Source organism: Chrysochloris asiatica, unplaced genomic scaffold (assembly GCF_000296735.1).
Source record: "Chrysochloris asiatica unplaced genomic scaffold, ChrAsi1.0 scaffold00143, whole genome shotgun sequence".
Lineage (NCBI taxonomy): Eukaryota > Metazoa > Chordata > Mammalia > Afrosoricida > Chrysochloridae > Chrysochloris > Chrysochloris asiatica.
This window is the reverse complement of record NW_006408661.1, coordinates 5,310,952-5,328,823: the sequence shown is the minus strand read 5'-3', so window position 1 is coordinate 5,328,823 and position 17,872 is coordinate 5,310,952. Positions and strand designations below refer to the sequence as shown.

General features: G+C 41.5%; 1 protein-coding gene and 1 pseudogene across 1 annotated transcript in view; one reads left to right on the top strand and one right to left on the bottom strand.

Moving 5' to 3' along the window:
- Nucleotides 1-16,190, bottom strand: part of TMED7 (transmembrane emp24 protein transport domain containing 7) — a 21,724-nt gene extending 5,534 nt beyond the window's left edge. The window contains exons 1-2 of the mRNA XM_006870532.1: nt 15,999-16,190; nt 4,531-4,776 (exon numbers count right to left, since the gene is read on the bottom strand). Of these exons, the coding sequence (XP_006870594.1) occupies nt 4,531-4,776; nt 15,999-16,190 (438 nt within the window). The remainder of the gene's footprint in view (nt 1-4,530; nt 4,777-15,998) is intronic.
- Nucleotides 13,332-13,664, top strand: LOC102816155 (annotated as a pseudogene).
- Nucleotides 16,191-17,872: the final 1,682 nt, after the last annotated feature.

Genomic DNA, 17,872 nt, shown 5'->3' with positions numbered 1-17,872 from the left:
ATGATCTCTAAATTCAGGTGGGATAAATTCAAGGTCATATTTTGGCTCTCATAGACTTGTTTCCATTTTCTTCAGTTTCAGTTTGAATTTGCATATTGTTGTTGTTACGTGCCATCAAGTCAGTTCCGACTACTGATTACCCTTTATAGGGGTTCAAAGAAGCATTTGATGAGTCTGAACTGCTGATCTTATGGTTCTAACCGACCTTGTGATGCAGTGTTTCATCCTACAGCACCACAACAAAGATTACAGCCAAGAAAACTCTATGGAGCATTTCTACTCTGTAACACATAAGACCAAAAGTCAGAACTGACTTGACAACCAGGGGTTTGGTTTTTGCTTTAAATCTTGTTTCATCTATTTCTCATCTACTTTCCTTCCTAAAGCAATTATTTTGAAGCAAATTCCAGACATTGCATCATTTCAGCTACAAATACTTGCTTACTAAATATTTATCTCTAAAAGATAGCACTAAAAAAAAAAAAAAAAATGTAACCCAGTACCACACTACACCTAGAAGAATTAAAAATAGTTCCTTAAAATCAACTTGAGTCCTGGTGGGTGCTATAGGATTAGCACTTGACTGCAATGTCAGTTTGAACCACAAGGTCAGCAGTTTAAATCCACCTGCTGCTCCTCAGAAACCCTATACATAGTTGCTATGAGTCAGAATCAACTCCATGGCATTTAACAACAACAAAATCAACGAATATAGTTAGCACTCACATTTCCCCACATCTCAAAAGTTGTTTTCAAATCAGATTTCAAACAGTCAATATAATCCTTGGGATGAACAATAATTATTTATTCAATCTTTAGGTTCTCTTCCATTTTACCCCTTGCCATCTATTTGTTGAAGAAAGTAGATCATCTGTCCTATATTTTCCATTACTTGGATTTTGCTGACTGCATGGTGTTCCACCATCACTGTATTTCTTGTAAACTGATATATACAAGGGCTTGATGGGATTCAAGTTTAATGTTCTGGGCAGGAACATCTCATAAGCAATACTGTGTATTTCTTATTACATAGTATCAAGAGATACATAGTATCTGATTATATTTCTTTTTTGAATGATCAATAGATTCAGATACACCTATTAGTTTCCCATCAGTCTTTCATATAATGATTTTAGCAGTGACTGCTGATCATTACCTATTCTAGAGCCATCATTTAGAATGCCATCACTTATTTTGTATTTACCAGGTAGTAATTTTTCAATTTTAAAGTATGAACAGCTAATGTATATGTATCCCTACTATATGAGGGAGCCCTGGTAGCATAGTAGATTATGAGCTGGGCTACTAACTGAAAGGTCAGCAGTTCAAATCTACTGGTTGCTCCTCAGGAGAAAGATGTGGTTTTCTGTTGTAAAGATTTATAGCCCAGGAAATCCTATTCAGGTTCGCTATGAATTGGAACCAACTCAATGGCACACAACCAATCAGCTATATGAGAGACTTACTAGCTTTCTGAAAGTAGAAAGTAAGACTGAGAAAGGATTAAAAAAATGTGATGAAAATAATGGCGGCTAAGTGGTAATAGCTGCTTTATTACCATTCATTTCCTACATTTACCCACTTAGGTTCCTAGAACAAGCAGTTCTACTCTGATGCAGGAGGGATCATGTGCATCAATGGAATCAACTGGTTTTTACTTTCTGATGTAAGTTATAATTCATGAAGACAGATACAGGCTAAGTTTTAAACAATGGCCTCAGAGAAAAAGAAAACATTTTACAAAGCGCAGGGCCTTTCAACAGAATTTTAATAAAGACAACAGTTCTTAAATAAGAGCATTTACATACATTTTCCTAATACTGCTGTAGTACTATAGAACAAACACTGAACTGTTAACTGCAACATCGGTGGTTCAAACTCACCAGCCTTTCCTTGGAAACTCTGAGTAAGAACTGATTTGATGACATTTAACAATAGCAACGTTTACGATAGGCTTAAGAATAAGACGCTTGTGCGTTCTCAAAAACTACCTTGGCTCTTGTCAAAAGACAATGGCCAAGAGATTACAGAGAAACTGGAAAAATAAGATATTAGTTTAAGATTTTAAGAAGTAGGTGGCAAGAAATTATTTTTGATGTCTTACTGAATCTTTTAAATACAATGTAGGCTTATATTGTATTTAAATTAGAAATAAAATAGCCCTTCTCATCATCTGAACAGTGTCTGTCCATTGACTTTAAATTTTTTTTCTATCTTTTCTCTCATTAAGATCTTCTACAAATTAAAACCAAATTTAGCTTCCTTAACTATTTTTGTTAGATAACACTAATCTTCAAAATTCTATTTTCAGTTAAAGCAGAATTATTAAAATAGTAGCTTGAGTTATATTAATACATTAAATTAAGTACAGGTATAAAGAGTGTTGTTGTTATATGCTGACGGTAAGTTCTGACTCATAGCGACCTTGTATAGGATTTCCAAGGAGTGGCTAGTGAGTGAGTTTGAACCACCGACCTCGTGGTTCAAACCAAGCTTATAGTTCAAGCAGACCTTGTGGTCCATTGATTTATCTTGCAACACCACAACTCTTTGATATATTTACATATGTATTAATTAAGGCATAATTTTTGCTTCTAGTTATACCAACCTTCTAAGGTAGTGAATTAACTCTATATGGTTCTTCAATGGCCCTTTGTGACTCTCCAAAAATGATTGGGTGGGTTGATGCAAATATGGTGTTTGTGGCCCACCAAGACTGGACAGCTTGCTAATAGTGCTATGGAACCCTTGCAGGGATTGTTGTTGCTAAGTGTTGTCGAGTTGGTGGCCTATGTAAATAAGGTGTATGGAACCCTTGTGAGGGGACTGCTCAATTTTGTCATCCTGCTAGGCTAAAAATGAGCAAATACCAGAGGCTTAAAAACGGATCTCAGAACCATAAAGGAGCAGAACCCGAGGTGGAGTTCATCTTTTGGACTCAGCATACTGCACTGGAGTCCTGGTGTGGCACTGCAGGATAATGCACGGGACCACAAGGTCAGTTTAAACCTCAAGGTCAGCGGTTCAAACCTACCAGCCACTCTTTGAAAACACTATACAGGGTTCACTACAGCTCAGAACCAACTCAATGGCACTTAACAACAACAATCTTGCACTGAGAACCTCCTAGACCCAAGAAACAGAGAGAAGGCACCAGACAGTAAGAAGCAGCAGCAAGAGTTGTGAAATAGTGGCAACAGTTAGAACTAGGAAACCAGGATGAGATGGTGATGAACTTCCCAGCTCATGGAGTGAGTCAGCTGCAATAAGTTTGCCAACCCACGGACTGACAGAGCTGAGCACTTTCGGGTAGGTGGCTGGCTTAGTGGCAGAGTGAGGTGCCTCTGTACATTTATTGGCAAAGCAAAATCTAAAGAGTTTTTCAACACTATTCCAAAGAGGGCCAAGGCCAGCTGAGAGGAACCTGTCCTCAGCAGTTGTGCATGGCAGAGAGAAAGCCCTACTTGCTTGTATGACAAAGAGGACTTGAGAAAGATGTGGGGATATACTCTGTACTTTTGGTGAGCCTTTCAGACTTTGTCTAGATGCTTCTTTAGTAAACCACTGAACTGTAAGTATGGTCTGCGAATTCTGTGTGGCAACAAATTCCCAAAGCCAGCAGGGAAGTCGAATATGCCATGGCAGGGGTGACTAGGGTCACAATTGCTAAAAAGGGTGGCGAGTGCAGGTATGTCTGATCACTACTTCATAGAATTAAGTTCTGCCTGATGATGATGGTGCTTCTCCTCCCTATGAAGTTACATTGCTGCTGTTATGTGCCATCAAGTCAGTTCCAACTCATAGCGACCTTGCATAGGGTTTCCAAGGAGCGGCTGGTGAGCCTGACCACAGAATTTGCGGTTCAAACCAACCTTGCAAGTTACATTTGTTGTTATGAACTGTGATTCCTTGTTGTTGTTAAGTGTCATCGAGTCGATTCCGACCCATAGGGGTTTCTGAGGCTGTAAATCTTTGCGGGAGCAGAAAGCTTCATCTTTCTCCCATGGAGCAGCTGGTAGTTTCGAACTGCTGACCTTGCGGCTTGCAGTCTGATTTGTAACCACTACACTACCAGAGCTCCTTGTGATTCCTTAGCTTTCCTAAATTTCCTTTTCCTATTGATGTGTCTCCCTTAAGGATCCTCTTGTTTTAAGAATTTTTACTTTTTTACAAGCCCTGGTATGGAGCTGTAGGATAAGCACTGGACTGTGAACCAAAAGGGCAGCAATTCAAACCCACAAGCTGCTTTTGGAAATCATACACAGGGTTGCTATGAGTCAGAACCGACAAAGCAGCCAACAACAGCCACCGTTTATACTTAGAAGTTCACACAGTCCTTTAGCACTGGTTTTCTGTATAAAAACCTAAAGTTCTTAGTAAAATGCTTAATCTACTATAAGAATTAAAGTAGGCTTTAAAGATTATTAAAGTGTCAAAATTCTATGTTCACCAACGAGTTAATGTATAATATTAAAATATGCTTTTGCTCCTTTAAACATTCCAATATTATATTGCTGACTTCATATTTACCTGGGTAAGAGCACTGACTCGGTTCTCACTAGGAAACAAAGGTGGGTCTTCTCCAACTTGAAAATCAAAATACACAGTTTTATGCGTGAACGTAGAAAATTCATTGCTGAAGCAAAATTTGTATGTCCCATTTTTGGAGGCTGTGAAGGTAAAACTATCATATTGTTTCTTCATCTCTTTGTATAACACATTACCATCAGGATCTTCTAACCGACAATCTACATCATAGTGACCTCCAGTAATCACCTATAAAAAGATTTAAAAAAATGAAGACAATAGTAAGTGTGAGAAATTAGTCAGTTTTTCTATTAAAAGAGCAATAAGGTAACATAGAATTTTACTCTCACATGAAATTTTATGTATTTTTAAATTTCCAATTGGCAGAATTTAGAAGAGATATTCCAGTTTATCTTGTCAACAGCTATGTATAAATTAAAAGATCAACAAGAGCCAGACAACTGCAGGTCAGCCCAAAAGTGGAAGACCCTCAATAAGATGGACTGACATGTGGCTATAGCAGTGAGTTCAAACATAACAATGGGAGAATGTGCAGGACCAGGCATTTGTTCCATGATGCTGTACAGTAGCTATGAACCGGAACCAACTCGACTGCATCAGACAACAACAACAGCCAAACAACTGTACTGACTGGTGTAGCACAATTAATTTTATCTCTTATTCCTTCCAATGTTCCTACAAGAAAGGGTTTTCTTCTATATCTGACAGATTGAGAAACTGAAGTTGTATCGTTTCTTAGATTACTCATCAGTTAAGAGACAAAATTTGAACTTCAAAGTCATACTCTTAACAACTAAGCTTACTGCTCATACGTAATATTTGCTTTCCAAAAATTTTAGTTTATTTTCCTGTTATTAAGGTGCGCCTAACGCAAGCTGGTAGCGTAGTGGTTATGAATTGGGCTGCGAACCTTAAGGTCAGCGGTTCGAAACTACCAGCTGCTCCGTGGGAGAAAGATGAGGCTTTCTACTCCCGTAAAGACTTACACCCTCGGAAACCCAGTACAGGGTCGCTATGGGTCAGAACCGACTCGAAGGTTAACAACAACAACAACAACGCAAGCCATGGTATTTTCAATAACCGCATATGCATGTGAAAGCTGGACAGTAAATAAGGAAGATCGTAAAAGAATTGATACTTTCGAGTTATGGTGTTGGAAGTACCATGGGCTGCCAAAAGAACAAACAGATCTGTGTTGGAAGAAGTGTAGCCAGAGTGCTCCTTGGAGGCCAGGATGGCCTGACTTCATCTCTCATACTTTGGACATATTGTCAGGAAGGACCAGATATCATGTTTGGTAAGATGGAGGGTCAGAACAAAAGAGGAAGACCCCAGTGCAATAGATTGGCAAAGTGGCAGCATCAGTGGGCTCAAGTGTGGCAACAATTGTGAGGTTGGCCCAGGACCGGGCAGTGTTTCATTCTGCTGTGCATATGGTTGCTATGAGTCAGTACCAACTCGATGGCACCTAACAACAACAACCATTAAGAAGCTCTGGGAGTATAGTGGATTATGAGCTGGGCTGATAACTTTAAGGTCAAAAGTTCCAATCTACCAGTCGCTTGGTGGGAGAAAGATGAAGGTTTCTGCTCCTGTAAAGATTTACAGCCTGTAAAGACCCGTACAGGGTCATGATGAGTCATAAACAACTTGGTGGCACACAACCACCATCACCACCACCACATAAGGCTTAGAAACTAATGACTTAAGACTACAGGAGTTGTGGGATGACATTAAGAACATCATACAGGAAGAAAGCAAAAGGTCAGTAAGACAAGAAAGAAGGAAAAGACCAAAAGCATGTCAGAAGAGACCGTACAACTCAATCTCCAGCATACAGATGCTAAAGCAAATGGATGAAATGAAAGGTAAAAAAGCTGAACAGAAAATTTCAAAGGGCAACTTGAGAAGAAAAAGTCAAGTATCGTAATGATATATGTAAAGGCCTATAAGGAGCTCTGGTAGCGTAGTGGTTACGAATCGGGCTGCGAACCTTAAGGTCAGCGGTTCGAAACTACCAGCCGCTCCGCGGGAGAAAGATGAGGCTTTCTACTCCCGTAAAGATTTACACCCTCGGAAACCCTGTACAGGGTCGCTATGGGTCGGACCCAACTCGATGGCACTTAACAACAACAACATAGTTAGAAAATCTAAATGGAAGAACATGCTCAGCATTTCTCAAGCTGAAAAAACTTAAGTAAAAATTCAAGTCTCAACTTGCAATATTGATGGACTCTATGGGCAAAACTGAAGGGAATATTGAAAGTGCCATGGGCTGCCAAAAGAACCAACAGATCTGTGTTGGAAGAAGTAAAGCCAGAGTGCTCCTTGGAGGCCAGGATGGCCAACCTTCATCTCTCATACTTCAGACATATTGTCAGGAAGGACCAGTCACTGGAGAAGGATATCATGTCTGGTAACAACAACAACCTCTTGAAATAACTAAACATCGACCTTTCTGTTTGGTACCAAGAAGACTGTATTCCTTCTATCTTCTTTTGATGCTTTCTGCATCGTTCAGTATTTTGCCTATAGTTGTGGCTGTTAGGTGCCATCGAGTCGGTACCGACTCATAGCGACCCTATGCACAACAGAACGAAATACTGCCCGATCCTGGGCCAACCTCACAATTGTTGCCACACTTGAACCCAGTGATGCTGCCACTTTTCCAATCCATCTCACTGGGGGTCTTCCTCTTTTTCTCTGACCCTCCACCTTACCAAACATGATATCCTTCTCCAGTGACTACTCCCTCCTGACAATATGTCCCAAGTATGAAAGACAAAGTCTGGCCATCCTGGCCACCAAGACGCACTCTGGCTGCACTTCTTCCAATACAGGCCTGTTGGTTCTTTTGGCAGCCCATGGCACTTTCAATATTCTCCTCCAACACCATAACTCAAATGCATCAGTTCTACGGTCTTCCTTATTCACTGTCAGCTTTTGCATGCATGTGAGGTTATTGAAAATATGAGGTTATTTCAAGAGGTAGCACATGATTAAGTTCCAATGGTACTGAAGGAAGAAATTCAAAGTGCACTGAAGCATTGGGTAAGAACAAGGTTCCAGGAATTGATCAAATATAAATTAAAATCTTTCAACAAACGGATGCATCACTAGAGGCACTTCATCATTTAAGTCAAGACATTTGGAAATCAGCTCCCCAGACAACTGGTTAGAAGAGATCCAAATTGTGCCTAATGCAAGGAAAGGTGACCTAACAGAATGAGGAAATCATCAGACAATATCATTACTATCACATGCAAGAAAATTCTGCTAGAGAGAATTCAATAATGGCTGCAACAATACACTGATAGGGAACTGCCAGAGGTCTGAGTTGGATTCAGACTTGGACTCGGAACAAGGGCTATTACTGCTGACGTTAAATAAATCTTGGCTGAAAGGAGAGAATAGCAAAAAGATGTTTACCTGTGCTTTACTACTATACAAAGGCTTTCAACTCTGTGGATCATGACAAGCAATGGATAACACTGCAAAGAATGAGTATTCCAGAACACTTGGTTGTGTTCATGAGTAACTTGTATATAGATCAAGAGGCACTTGTTCTAAGAGAACATGGAGGCACCGATTGGTTTAAAATCAGGAAAGGTTAAGAGCCAGGGTTATATTCTTTCACTATACTTAATCAATCTGTATGCTGAACAAATAATTTGAGAAACTGGATTAAATGAAGAACATGGCATCAGAACTGGAAGATTCATTAACCATCTTGTCCTGGTGTGGTGCTGTGGGTTAATGCGCCAGACTGCAGAGCCATTTGAACTGCAAGGTTGGTGGTTCAAGCTCACCAGCTGCTCCTCGAAAACCCTATACAGGGTCGCTATGGGTCGGAATCGACTCGACAGCACTTCACAACAACAACATATGCACATGATACAACTTTGCTTGCTGAAAGCAAGAGGATTTAAAATATTTACTGATGAAGAACAAAGACCACAACCTCCAGTACAGATTGTATCTCAACGAAAGGAAACAAAAATCTTCGCAACTGGACCAACTGACAACATCCATATAAATGGAAAAAAATGGAAGTTGTCAAAGACTTCATTTTGCTTGGATCCACCATCAACACTCATGAAGCAGCAGTCAGGATATCAAATGACATAATGCATTATGCAAATCTGATGCAGAAAATTTCTTTAAAATTTTCAAGAGCAAAGATGTCAGTTTGAGGACTAAAGTGCACCTGACCCAATAGTATCATATGCATGTGAAAGCTATACAGTGAATGAAGAAGACTATAGAAGAATTGATGCATTTGAGTCATGGTCTTGGAGAAGAATATTAAAAGTACCATTGACAGTCAGATTATTGTGTCTTGGATGGGTTCTTGGAAGCTTTTAAGACCCCAGGCAGTATGTATTATAATAGGATAAAACAGAAGCAAAAAATGTGTTATTAGACCAATTAACTGATATCCTATGAAAAGGAATCCTGGTGGCACAGTGACTAAGTACCTGACTACTACCCTTTAAGGTCAGCAGTTCAAATTTACCAAGGCACTTTGAGGTTGAAAGATGTGGCAGTCTGCTTCCCAAAACATTTATAATCTTGGAAACAATATGGGGCAGTTCTACTCTTATCTTAACAGGGTTGCTATGAGTCAGAATCAACTCAACATAAACGGCTTTAGTTTGGTTGGTCCCATTAAAACTATGACCCTAAAACTGCTAAATCAAGAAACTTAATTCCATGAGGTGCTTGTTTTTTGTTTTTGTTTTTTTGTACACAGGCAGTCTCTACAGCTATTCTTTTTTTTTAATCATACTTGTAAACACATCTATCACATAACTTCTGCCTACATCATGAAGTGAGTAGATTTGCGGACTTTTAAAATGGCGTATCATCACTTATAACCTTATTTGCAAGCAAAATAACTGATAAAATAATACTGCTAAAAACTTGTGATGAAAGCAAAAATAAAACAAAAGCAAACAAGTCTTTATCTGGAAAGCTTGTATTTAAGGGCAGACATAAACCAAACCCACTGCCATTGAGTTGATTCTAATGCACAGCCATCCTATACAAGCTATCTGAGGCAGTAAATCTTTATGGGAGCAGAAGCCCTCATCTTTCTTGGAAAGAGCAGCGGGTGGATGTTTTTGACCCTTTCCCCTAAAAGTCAATTAACCTTTCTTTCCAGGTAAAAATAATTACTTCATTTTGATATACCCCATTTATCTGTTGTACTTTGAATCATCAAATACACATACACACACACTGAAGAGAACAAGAACTGATTATCATTCCACTTCTCTTCCATCAAACTTTAAAACATTATCATTACTTCGCTTAATGACATCCCTTTATAAACTAGCTGGTTATCTAAGACACAAACTGTGAAACTTCGCAAACTATCTGCCCAATTTGATGACAGAAATTTGAGCTATCTTATTGCTTCTTTAAAATTAATTCCATACTTTCCATTCCTAATCTACAATTCAGACAGAGCTACTATCACAATTTCCTAACAGATTCTTGCCACAATTCAATCTCTCATCCCTCTAGCCTACAGTTTTTCAACGTTAGCAATATTCCCATTTTGGGCCCCAAAATTCTTGGTTGTAGGTGGGTAGGCTGTCCTGTTTATTACAGCATGTGTAGCTGAATCCCTGCCCACTATTTACTACTTACCAGTAGTTTCCCTCCTCCCCACATCCCAATCCTATCCAACTGTGATAATCAGAAGTGTTTGCTGTGGTTATTAAGTGCCCTCTAGTTCCCAGCGTCTCCAGATATCATCAAATGTTTCCAGGTGAGCTTGAGCTGCAAGGTAGGAGGTGGTGCCCCTCTTCTCCCACCAACACCCACTCTCAATGAAGAAGCACTGCATTCACTTAAAACCTGGGGTAACAGAAAAATGGCATAACATTCCCCTGTTTCTCTTCCTGGTAGCCTCAGGATCTTTTTTACATACCCCTGCTCACTCTCTTTCCCAAACATCAGACTACCAGTTTGTTTAATTAAGTTCTTTAAAAGTATTTGTGCTTCACATCTGCACTAACAATGGCAGTTACATTGTGTTTGTTTGCTAAAGAGAAGACTCACAGGACCCAAAATGTCAACCTTAGAAATCTTCAGTTTACTACAAGAAAATATATTTCTCCTGCTACGCTTAGCACTATATTGTGAACCACAAGGTTGACAGTTCAAACCAACCAGCTGTTCCTTGGAAACAACTCAATAGCACTTAACAACAATCTTAAAGTAGAGCGTTCCTATAAAACCTCCCATAATCTTAAACCATATTAAAGCAAAGAAGCAATTACCATTAATATGAAAAAAAAAAAATTTTTTTTTTGAGTTCTTAGACCCAAATAACCTACAAAATTGTATCAAATAGCACATAAGGCTCACACATAACAATTGTGAGGATGGGCAGGAGAGAGCAGTGTTTTGTTCTGTTGTTGTTAGGTGCCATTGAGTCAGTACTGCCCCATAGCGACCTTATGCACAGCAGAACGAAACACTGCCCGATCCTGGGCCAACCTCACTACTGTTGCCACGCTTGAGTCCATCAATGCTGCCACTTGGCCAATCCATCTCATAGGGTCTTTATAAGTTGGAACCAATTGTGGCGCTGTGGGTTAATGTGCCAGACTGCAAAGCCGTCTGAACGGCAAGATTGGCAGTTCAAGCTCACCAGCTGCTCCTTGGAAGCCCTATCCAGGGTCGCTATGGGTCGGAACTGACTCGATGGCACTTAACAACAACAAAACAACATTAAATATAGTGCTTACAGACACAGTTCAAAGATGGTTTGATGATGAGTATGTTGTTGTTAAGTGTCATCGAGTCGATTCCAACCCATAGCGATCCTGTATGGGATTTCCAAGGAGCAGATGGTGAGCTTGAACCATCGACCTTGCAGTTCAAACAGCTTTGCAGTCTGATGCAGTAGTAGCCCACAGCGCCACACTGAGACCCTGATGAGCAGAGTTCCTGGAAAAGAAGCTTTGTAATACCACTCTGGGTTCTAGAGGTGAGCACAGGTATGTGAAAAATGGCAATCTTATTTATATTGTGAAAGTAATTTTGAAACAAATTTCATAAGGCAAATAGGTTCCTTCTTTCCTTCCCTTTCCTATTTTCTGAGCTTTGTTTTGGGGTAAATGCTGCTCTTTTGGTTGATTGTTCTGAAGATTACATTCCTCATGGATATTACTGTTCACTTTATAGGTCACTCTGCTGTTTGGCTGAAAGGTGATCCCCATGGGTGAGGTTAGATCCAGGTATGAAGGGCGTCTGAGCGCCACAGCCTCAGGAGTTGCACCAGACTCTGTCAGACCAGTAACTATGCTTAGTTTTTTTTTAAAAAATAATTTTGAATTTTGTTTTACATTTTTGTCCCTGTATTCCCTGGGGCTTGATTCATACTGGGAAAGATCATTTGTTGCATCTTTTAAGACCATAATTGCTACGCTGAGGGTTAATGAGCTGGACTGCAATATTGCTTTGAACTGCAAGGTCGGCGGTTCAGGTTCACCAGCCGCTCCTCAAAAAACCTACAGGGTTGCTATGGGTTGGAACTGACTCAAGAGCACTTAACAACAACAACAAAGGAAGATGCAGAACACAGTCTTTATGGATGTCACCTAGAGAACTACCTCTTTCAAAGGCTTGCAACAAAACAAACGCTGAAAGCTAATTTCACTTTTCATCTTTTTTTGGTAAAAGTGAAAACTCTATTTGAATTTATTCTTGTTAGAAAAAAAAAAAAACCAGGCATGAATGTAGGTCTTTGGTAAAAGTAGCATAAAGTAAACTGTCAAGAAGAGGTGGGTACCTCTCTAGCAACAACATAAAAGCCAAAGGCTGTCTCACAAGAGGTCTTGGGAGATCAAAGTGTGAATTCCTTTGTCTTTCTTCTGTGAGGGCTGTGACTTCACACACACTCTCCCAGATTAGTAAGCACCCAAGTAACTGTTCAAGAAACACCTAAGAATCAGGGAGTCTAAAATGGAGCCCAAACTGGGCTTTTTTATGCTTTACTGGTCACATAGGCATATTTCTACCAGGTAACCAGTCTCAACAGTAGAACTCTTGAGGGCCTCAACTAGAGCAGGTACAAACCATCAATCTCATGGTTGTCAATAAACAAAGCTGGCAAATGGTACAAACCACCCCTACAGTCTTCTGACCCACAGCTACAAAGCAACACTAATGGTCTATTTTATGCTTTGACCAAGGGTCAGCGTCATGTAAAACTTTGGTATAAGAGCTCAGAGTAACTCTACAATATAACATAAATGCCTGGAAAATACAATCATACCAAAAATTGATGCCAATGAGTCGATTCTGACTAACAGGGGCATTATAGGACAGAGTGGAAGGTTAGTAAAAAGAGGCAGCGCTGCAATGACATGGACTGACAACAGTGGCAGCAACAGGCTCAAATACAACTGTGAGGATGACGCAGGAGCGAGCAGTGTTTTCTTCTGTTGTACACAGGGTTGCTATGAGTTGAAACCAATTTGATGGCACTGTGGTGGTGTTGTAGGGTACGCATTGGACCCTAAGGTCAATTTGAACCACAAGGTGGCAGTATAAAACTCACCAGCTGCTCCCCCAGAAACCCTATACAGGGTCCTTATGAGTTAGAAGCAACTCAATGGCACTTTAATAACAATAAACAAAATAGGACAGAGAATTGCCCCATAGGGGTTTGAAGGCTGCAAATCAAAAGTATATTGTGGCCTCCCTTTTTCCGCCATCTTGGAGTCTAGGAAGCCTGCTGGGAACAGGACTTCAAAGCCAGCACTATGTCTGGAAGGCTATGGTCCAAAGCCATTTTTGCTGGCTATAAACGGGGTCTCCGGAACCAACGGGAGCATACAGCTCTTCTTAAAATTGAAGGTGTTTATGCTCGAGATGAAACCGAATTCTACTTAGGCAAGAGATGTGCTTATGTGTACAAAGCAAAGAACAATACAGTGACTCCTGGTGGCAAACCTAACAAAACCAGAGTAATCTGGGGAAAGGTAACTCGTGCCCATGGAAACAGTGGCATGGTTCAGGCTAAATTCTGAAGCAATCTTCCTGCTAAGGCCATTGGACACAGAATCCGTGTGATGCTGTATCCCTCAAGGATTTAAAACTTAACTGAAAAGTAAATGAATAAAACTGTGGATTTGTTTAAAAAAAAAGGTACATTGCAACATCTTTCTGCCTTGGAGCAGCTAGTGGGTTCCAACCACTAACCTTTCAGCTGGCATTCAAGCACTTAAACATTGTGCCACCAAGCTCCTCCGGAATACAGTGCAATTCCTATTTATCATTCATTAGCCTCTCAGCTAAAATTTCCCTGACTATCCTTCCTCCCTATGCTAGTTCTATACTTAGTATGTGTTTATTGTTGCATTTAACATTAAATGACACCATGTGTCTTTTCAAGGAGCCCTGCTAAGTGCTAATTTTAAGGTTGAAGGTTTGAACCCACCAACTTCCCAGAAATATATAGCAATCTGGGGGGGGGGGGGTAGCAGGGCTGTAGTATCTGCACTGGACTGTAAAGTTGGTATGAACTGCAAGATTGGTGATTCAAACTCACTAGCCGCTCCTCACTAACCCTATGTAGGGTCATCATGAGTTGGAACCAACTTGAGACCACTTAATACCACCAACTGCTTCCAAGCAGTTCCTATAAGGTTGCTGAGTCAGAATCACCTGGAAGGGCAGTAGCTTTGCATAAGGGGTTTTAATTCAAAGAGTTAACAAAGTCACCCTTAATCTTTCCTTTCACAACGTATGGACAAATCATCACCATAATTTGTTTCCCTCTAAATTTTTGCCTATCCGTTCACTTTTCTCCTTCTCCACTGCTAAGACTGAGTCACCACTATTAATTCTTGCCTAGATTTCCAGCCTCCTAACTAGTCGCCCACCTCTACAGTGTAACACCTTACCATGCAGCTACCAGAATATTCTATCACTTCACTTCAAAAAGCCTTAATTAACATAACCTAAAGGCCCTGCTGACATCCCAGTCTGTGTCTTCCACCACTCTTCTTCTGGCTCTTTATTCTCCTCTCCAACCATATAGTAGCAGCTCTCTATGGTTTTCACGGTCCCAGTGCTCACTCTTACACAAGGGTCTTTGCAAAGGCTATTCTGTCTTCCCATTTGTCAAAGTATTTAAAATTCATCAGTTCAGCTTGAAAAGTCTTCTCAAAGGCCAGGCCACACAGCCCCTATTTTCTGCTTTCAATGCACACAGTTTCAATGAATGAGCAGGTACTGATGTGGTATTGTAGGCTGGACTGCAAAGTCGGTTTGAACTGCAAGGTCAGTGGTTCAAGCTCACCAGCTGCTCCTCAGAAACCCTATACAGGGTCGTTATGGGTCAGAACTGACTCGATGGCACTTAACAACAATATTAAGAAGAGAAAGACAGAATGGGAGGAGAATCAAGAATGATGGTAGACCCATATCTGCTTTGATCACTGCTCTTCACCAGAACCTGAGAGCACAGTAGCTCTGTATGAGAAGCACTAGACTACAAAGAACAAGGTCGGCATATTGAGTTCTTGTGTCTCTTTAGGTGAAAGATGAGGTTCTTACTTCCACAAAGATTTACAGCCTCAGATACCTTTAATACAGGGTCACTATGACTCGGAACCGACTCCACAGCAGTAACAACATTCAACAGGTTCATAGTCCATCAACTGACACTCAACAGGTGCTCAAATGTGTAAAATGAACCTACCAACAAAAAATGTAGAGTCAAGATTGCTCTAGCTAATTTATAAAACTGGTGGTGGTGGTGTTGAGGGCTGTAGCGTAGGTTCCGACCCATAGCGATTCTGTTCAGGGTTTCTGAGGAGCAGCTGGCCAGTATGAACTGCCGACCCGACCCTGAAGTTCAAACCCTCCTTGGGGTCCAGTACATTATCCACATTCTGTTAAATTGTTTCTCTTTGATATACTCTCTAGGATCAGCAGGGCATCTCATTTATCACAGCATTTGTTTGGCAGGTGGTCATTTGGCTTCCAAAGGAGCTCTCCCACAAAGAAGAACATTAACCAAATATCTTAATCTCTGAAAAGCAATGAAGTCAGATACTGGTATCACTTCAAAGCTGGTTCAAGTGGAGGTGTGGATCAGGGGTTGGAGGCTGGCATCGGGCACTCTAGAGCAGGAATAATTGTTTTAAAAGAGAATCTTTAAAGGAAGAACGCTCAATGGGCCTTAAAATGAAGGGCATTTGAGAATATAAAAAAAGTCCCAGCTAGGAATCCATATACTTTAATAATCGTCTTAAATGTTTAGAAAAGGAAATCCAAATGCCCGGTTCCTATTAGCTCTCTAGAGGTGCTTCTTGAACCTGCCAAAGAACGAGTAAACACTACAGTAGAGGGACAACCCGCAGGTTGCAGCTGACCCTTGAAGCCCTAAGCTGGAGTCCCGGGACTCCCAGGGTCCGTGATACCTGGAACTCGAGGGTGCACTTCGTGCCCACTATGATGTCCTCGTAGAAGCACTGTTTGGCGTTGTCCGGCAGCTCGAAGGTGATCTCGGAAGCTCCGCCGGGCCCCGGCACCACCAGCAGCAACGCTAGCAGCCTGCAACCCCAACGGCCCGCGGCGGCCGCCCAGCACTGCGCGGACCCTGACCGCAGCATCTCGAGGCGGCGGCGGCAGCTGTCTGAACGAAGCTGCGGGGAGACGCGGGGTCAGGTAGACTCGGCAGTAACCGCGCGCGGCAGGCCTCAGTCCGGGCCTCGCCGTTAAAATGCACGGAAAAACCGGTAGAGTCTCTCCGAATGGCCAGGAGATGCGCGATGAGTAGCGACCCGCTGGGACTGGATGAGGGTCGTAGAGGAGCCACGGCCGAAGGCCGGGAGCGAATTAAGCTCGCCAAGATAAAACCGGCAGAAAACAAGCGTAAAAGGTCGGAGGTGGCCGGAAGAGGGAATGAGGCACCTGCTTTAGTGACCCGGAAGTGCTCTCCGTAGGTGGGGGGAGGGAGGCGTTGGAGTGAGTACGTGGAAGCCAGCGAGGCGCCGGCTCGCTCTGCGCTGCAGCCTGGGATGAGGCGGGGCCAGTGTCGTTAGCGTGGCTGGGCGTGCCGAGGCAGGCCTAGAAGGGGTGTGGCTTGCATTGCGTAGGCCGTGAGTACTGTATAGGAAAGACAGTGCTGTGAGAGCGGTTTAGGCTTTTGTCTCTATGAAACTACAGGAAAGCAGAGCTCATTTTACCCTAGGGGACTAATCAATGGTAGACACTTTGCAGTTTGCAGCGTTTTCTCATAACTCAAAATTTGGGAGAAGCAGTTTAGCAAGGAGTTTTAAGTCCTTTGCCACTTACTAGCAGCTGTGCTGTTTCCTGATTTTTTTTTGCCACAGTTTTTGCATTTGTAAAGTGAAAATAATAATAGTAGTATTTGCCACAGAAGATTATTATGAGATCCATATTTGAAAGAAGCACCTTAAAGAGTGGTTGCACTAGCTGAACACCGTATGCACTAGCTGAACTTTTGTTAAATAAAAATTAACATCTATGGGAACACCTCTATCACCAGGCTCTGTGCTAAGCACTTTACATGTATTACTCCATTGGATCTTCCAAACAACCCTATAAGGTAGTGTTGTTGTTGATGTTAAGTGTTTGTCTAGATGGGTCTGTCCCATAGTACTTTCATGACTACCACTCATCTGTCAGTGAGTTTGTTGCACTGTTGTTGTTATGTGCTGTGGAGTGAGTTCCGACTCATAGCGAACCTGCACAGAGTTTCCGAGGTTGTAAATCTTTGTTGTTGTTAGGTGACATTGAGTTGGCACCAACCCATAGTGGCCTTATGCACAGCAGAATGAAACACTGACAGATCCTGGACCAACCTCACTACTGTTGCCACGTTTGATCCATCCATGCGGCCACTTGGCCAATCCATCTCGTTGGGGGTCTTCCTCTTTTTCTCTGACCCGCCACCTTAACGAAGCATGATATCCTTGTTCAGCGACTGGTCCTTCCTAATAATATGTCCAAAGTATGAGAGACGAAGTTTGGACATCTTGGCCTTTAAGGAGCACTCTGGCTGCACTTCTTCCAAAACGAATCTCTTGGTTCTTTTGGCAGCCCATGGCACTTTCAATATTTTCCTCCAACACCATAACTCAAAGGCATTAATTATTCTACGGTCTTCTTTATTCACTGTCTAGCTTTCACATGCATATGAGGTTATTGAAAATACTATGGCTTGGGTCAGCTGCACCTTAGTCCTCAAGCTGACATCTTTGCTCTTCAACACTTTAAAAAGGTCTTGTGCAGCAGATTTGCTTAATGCAATACGTCGTTTGATCTCTTG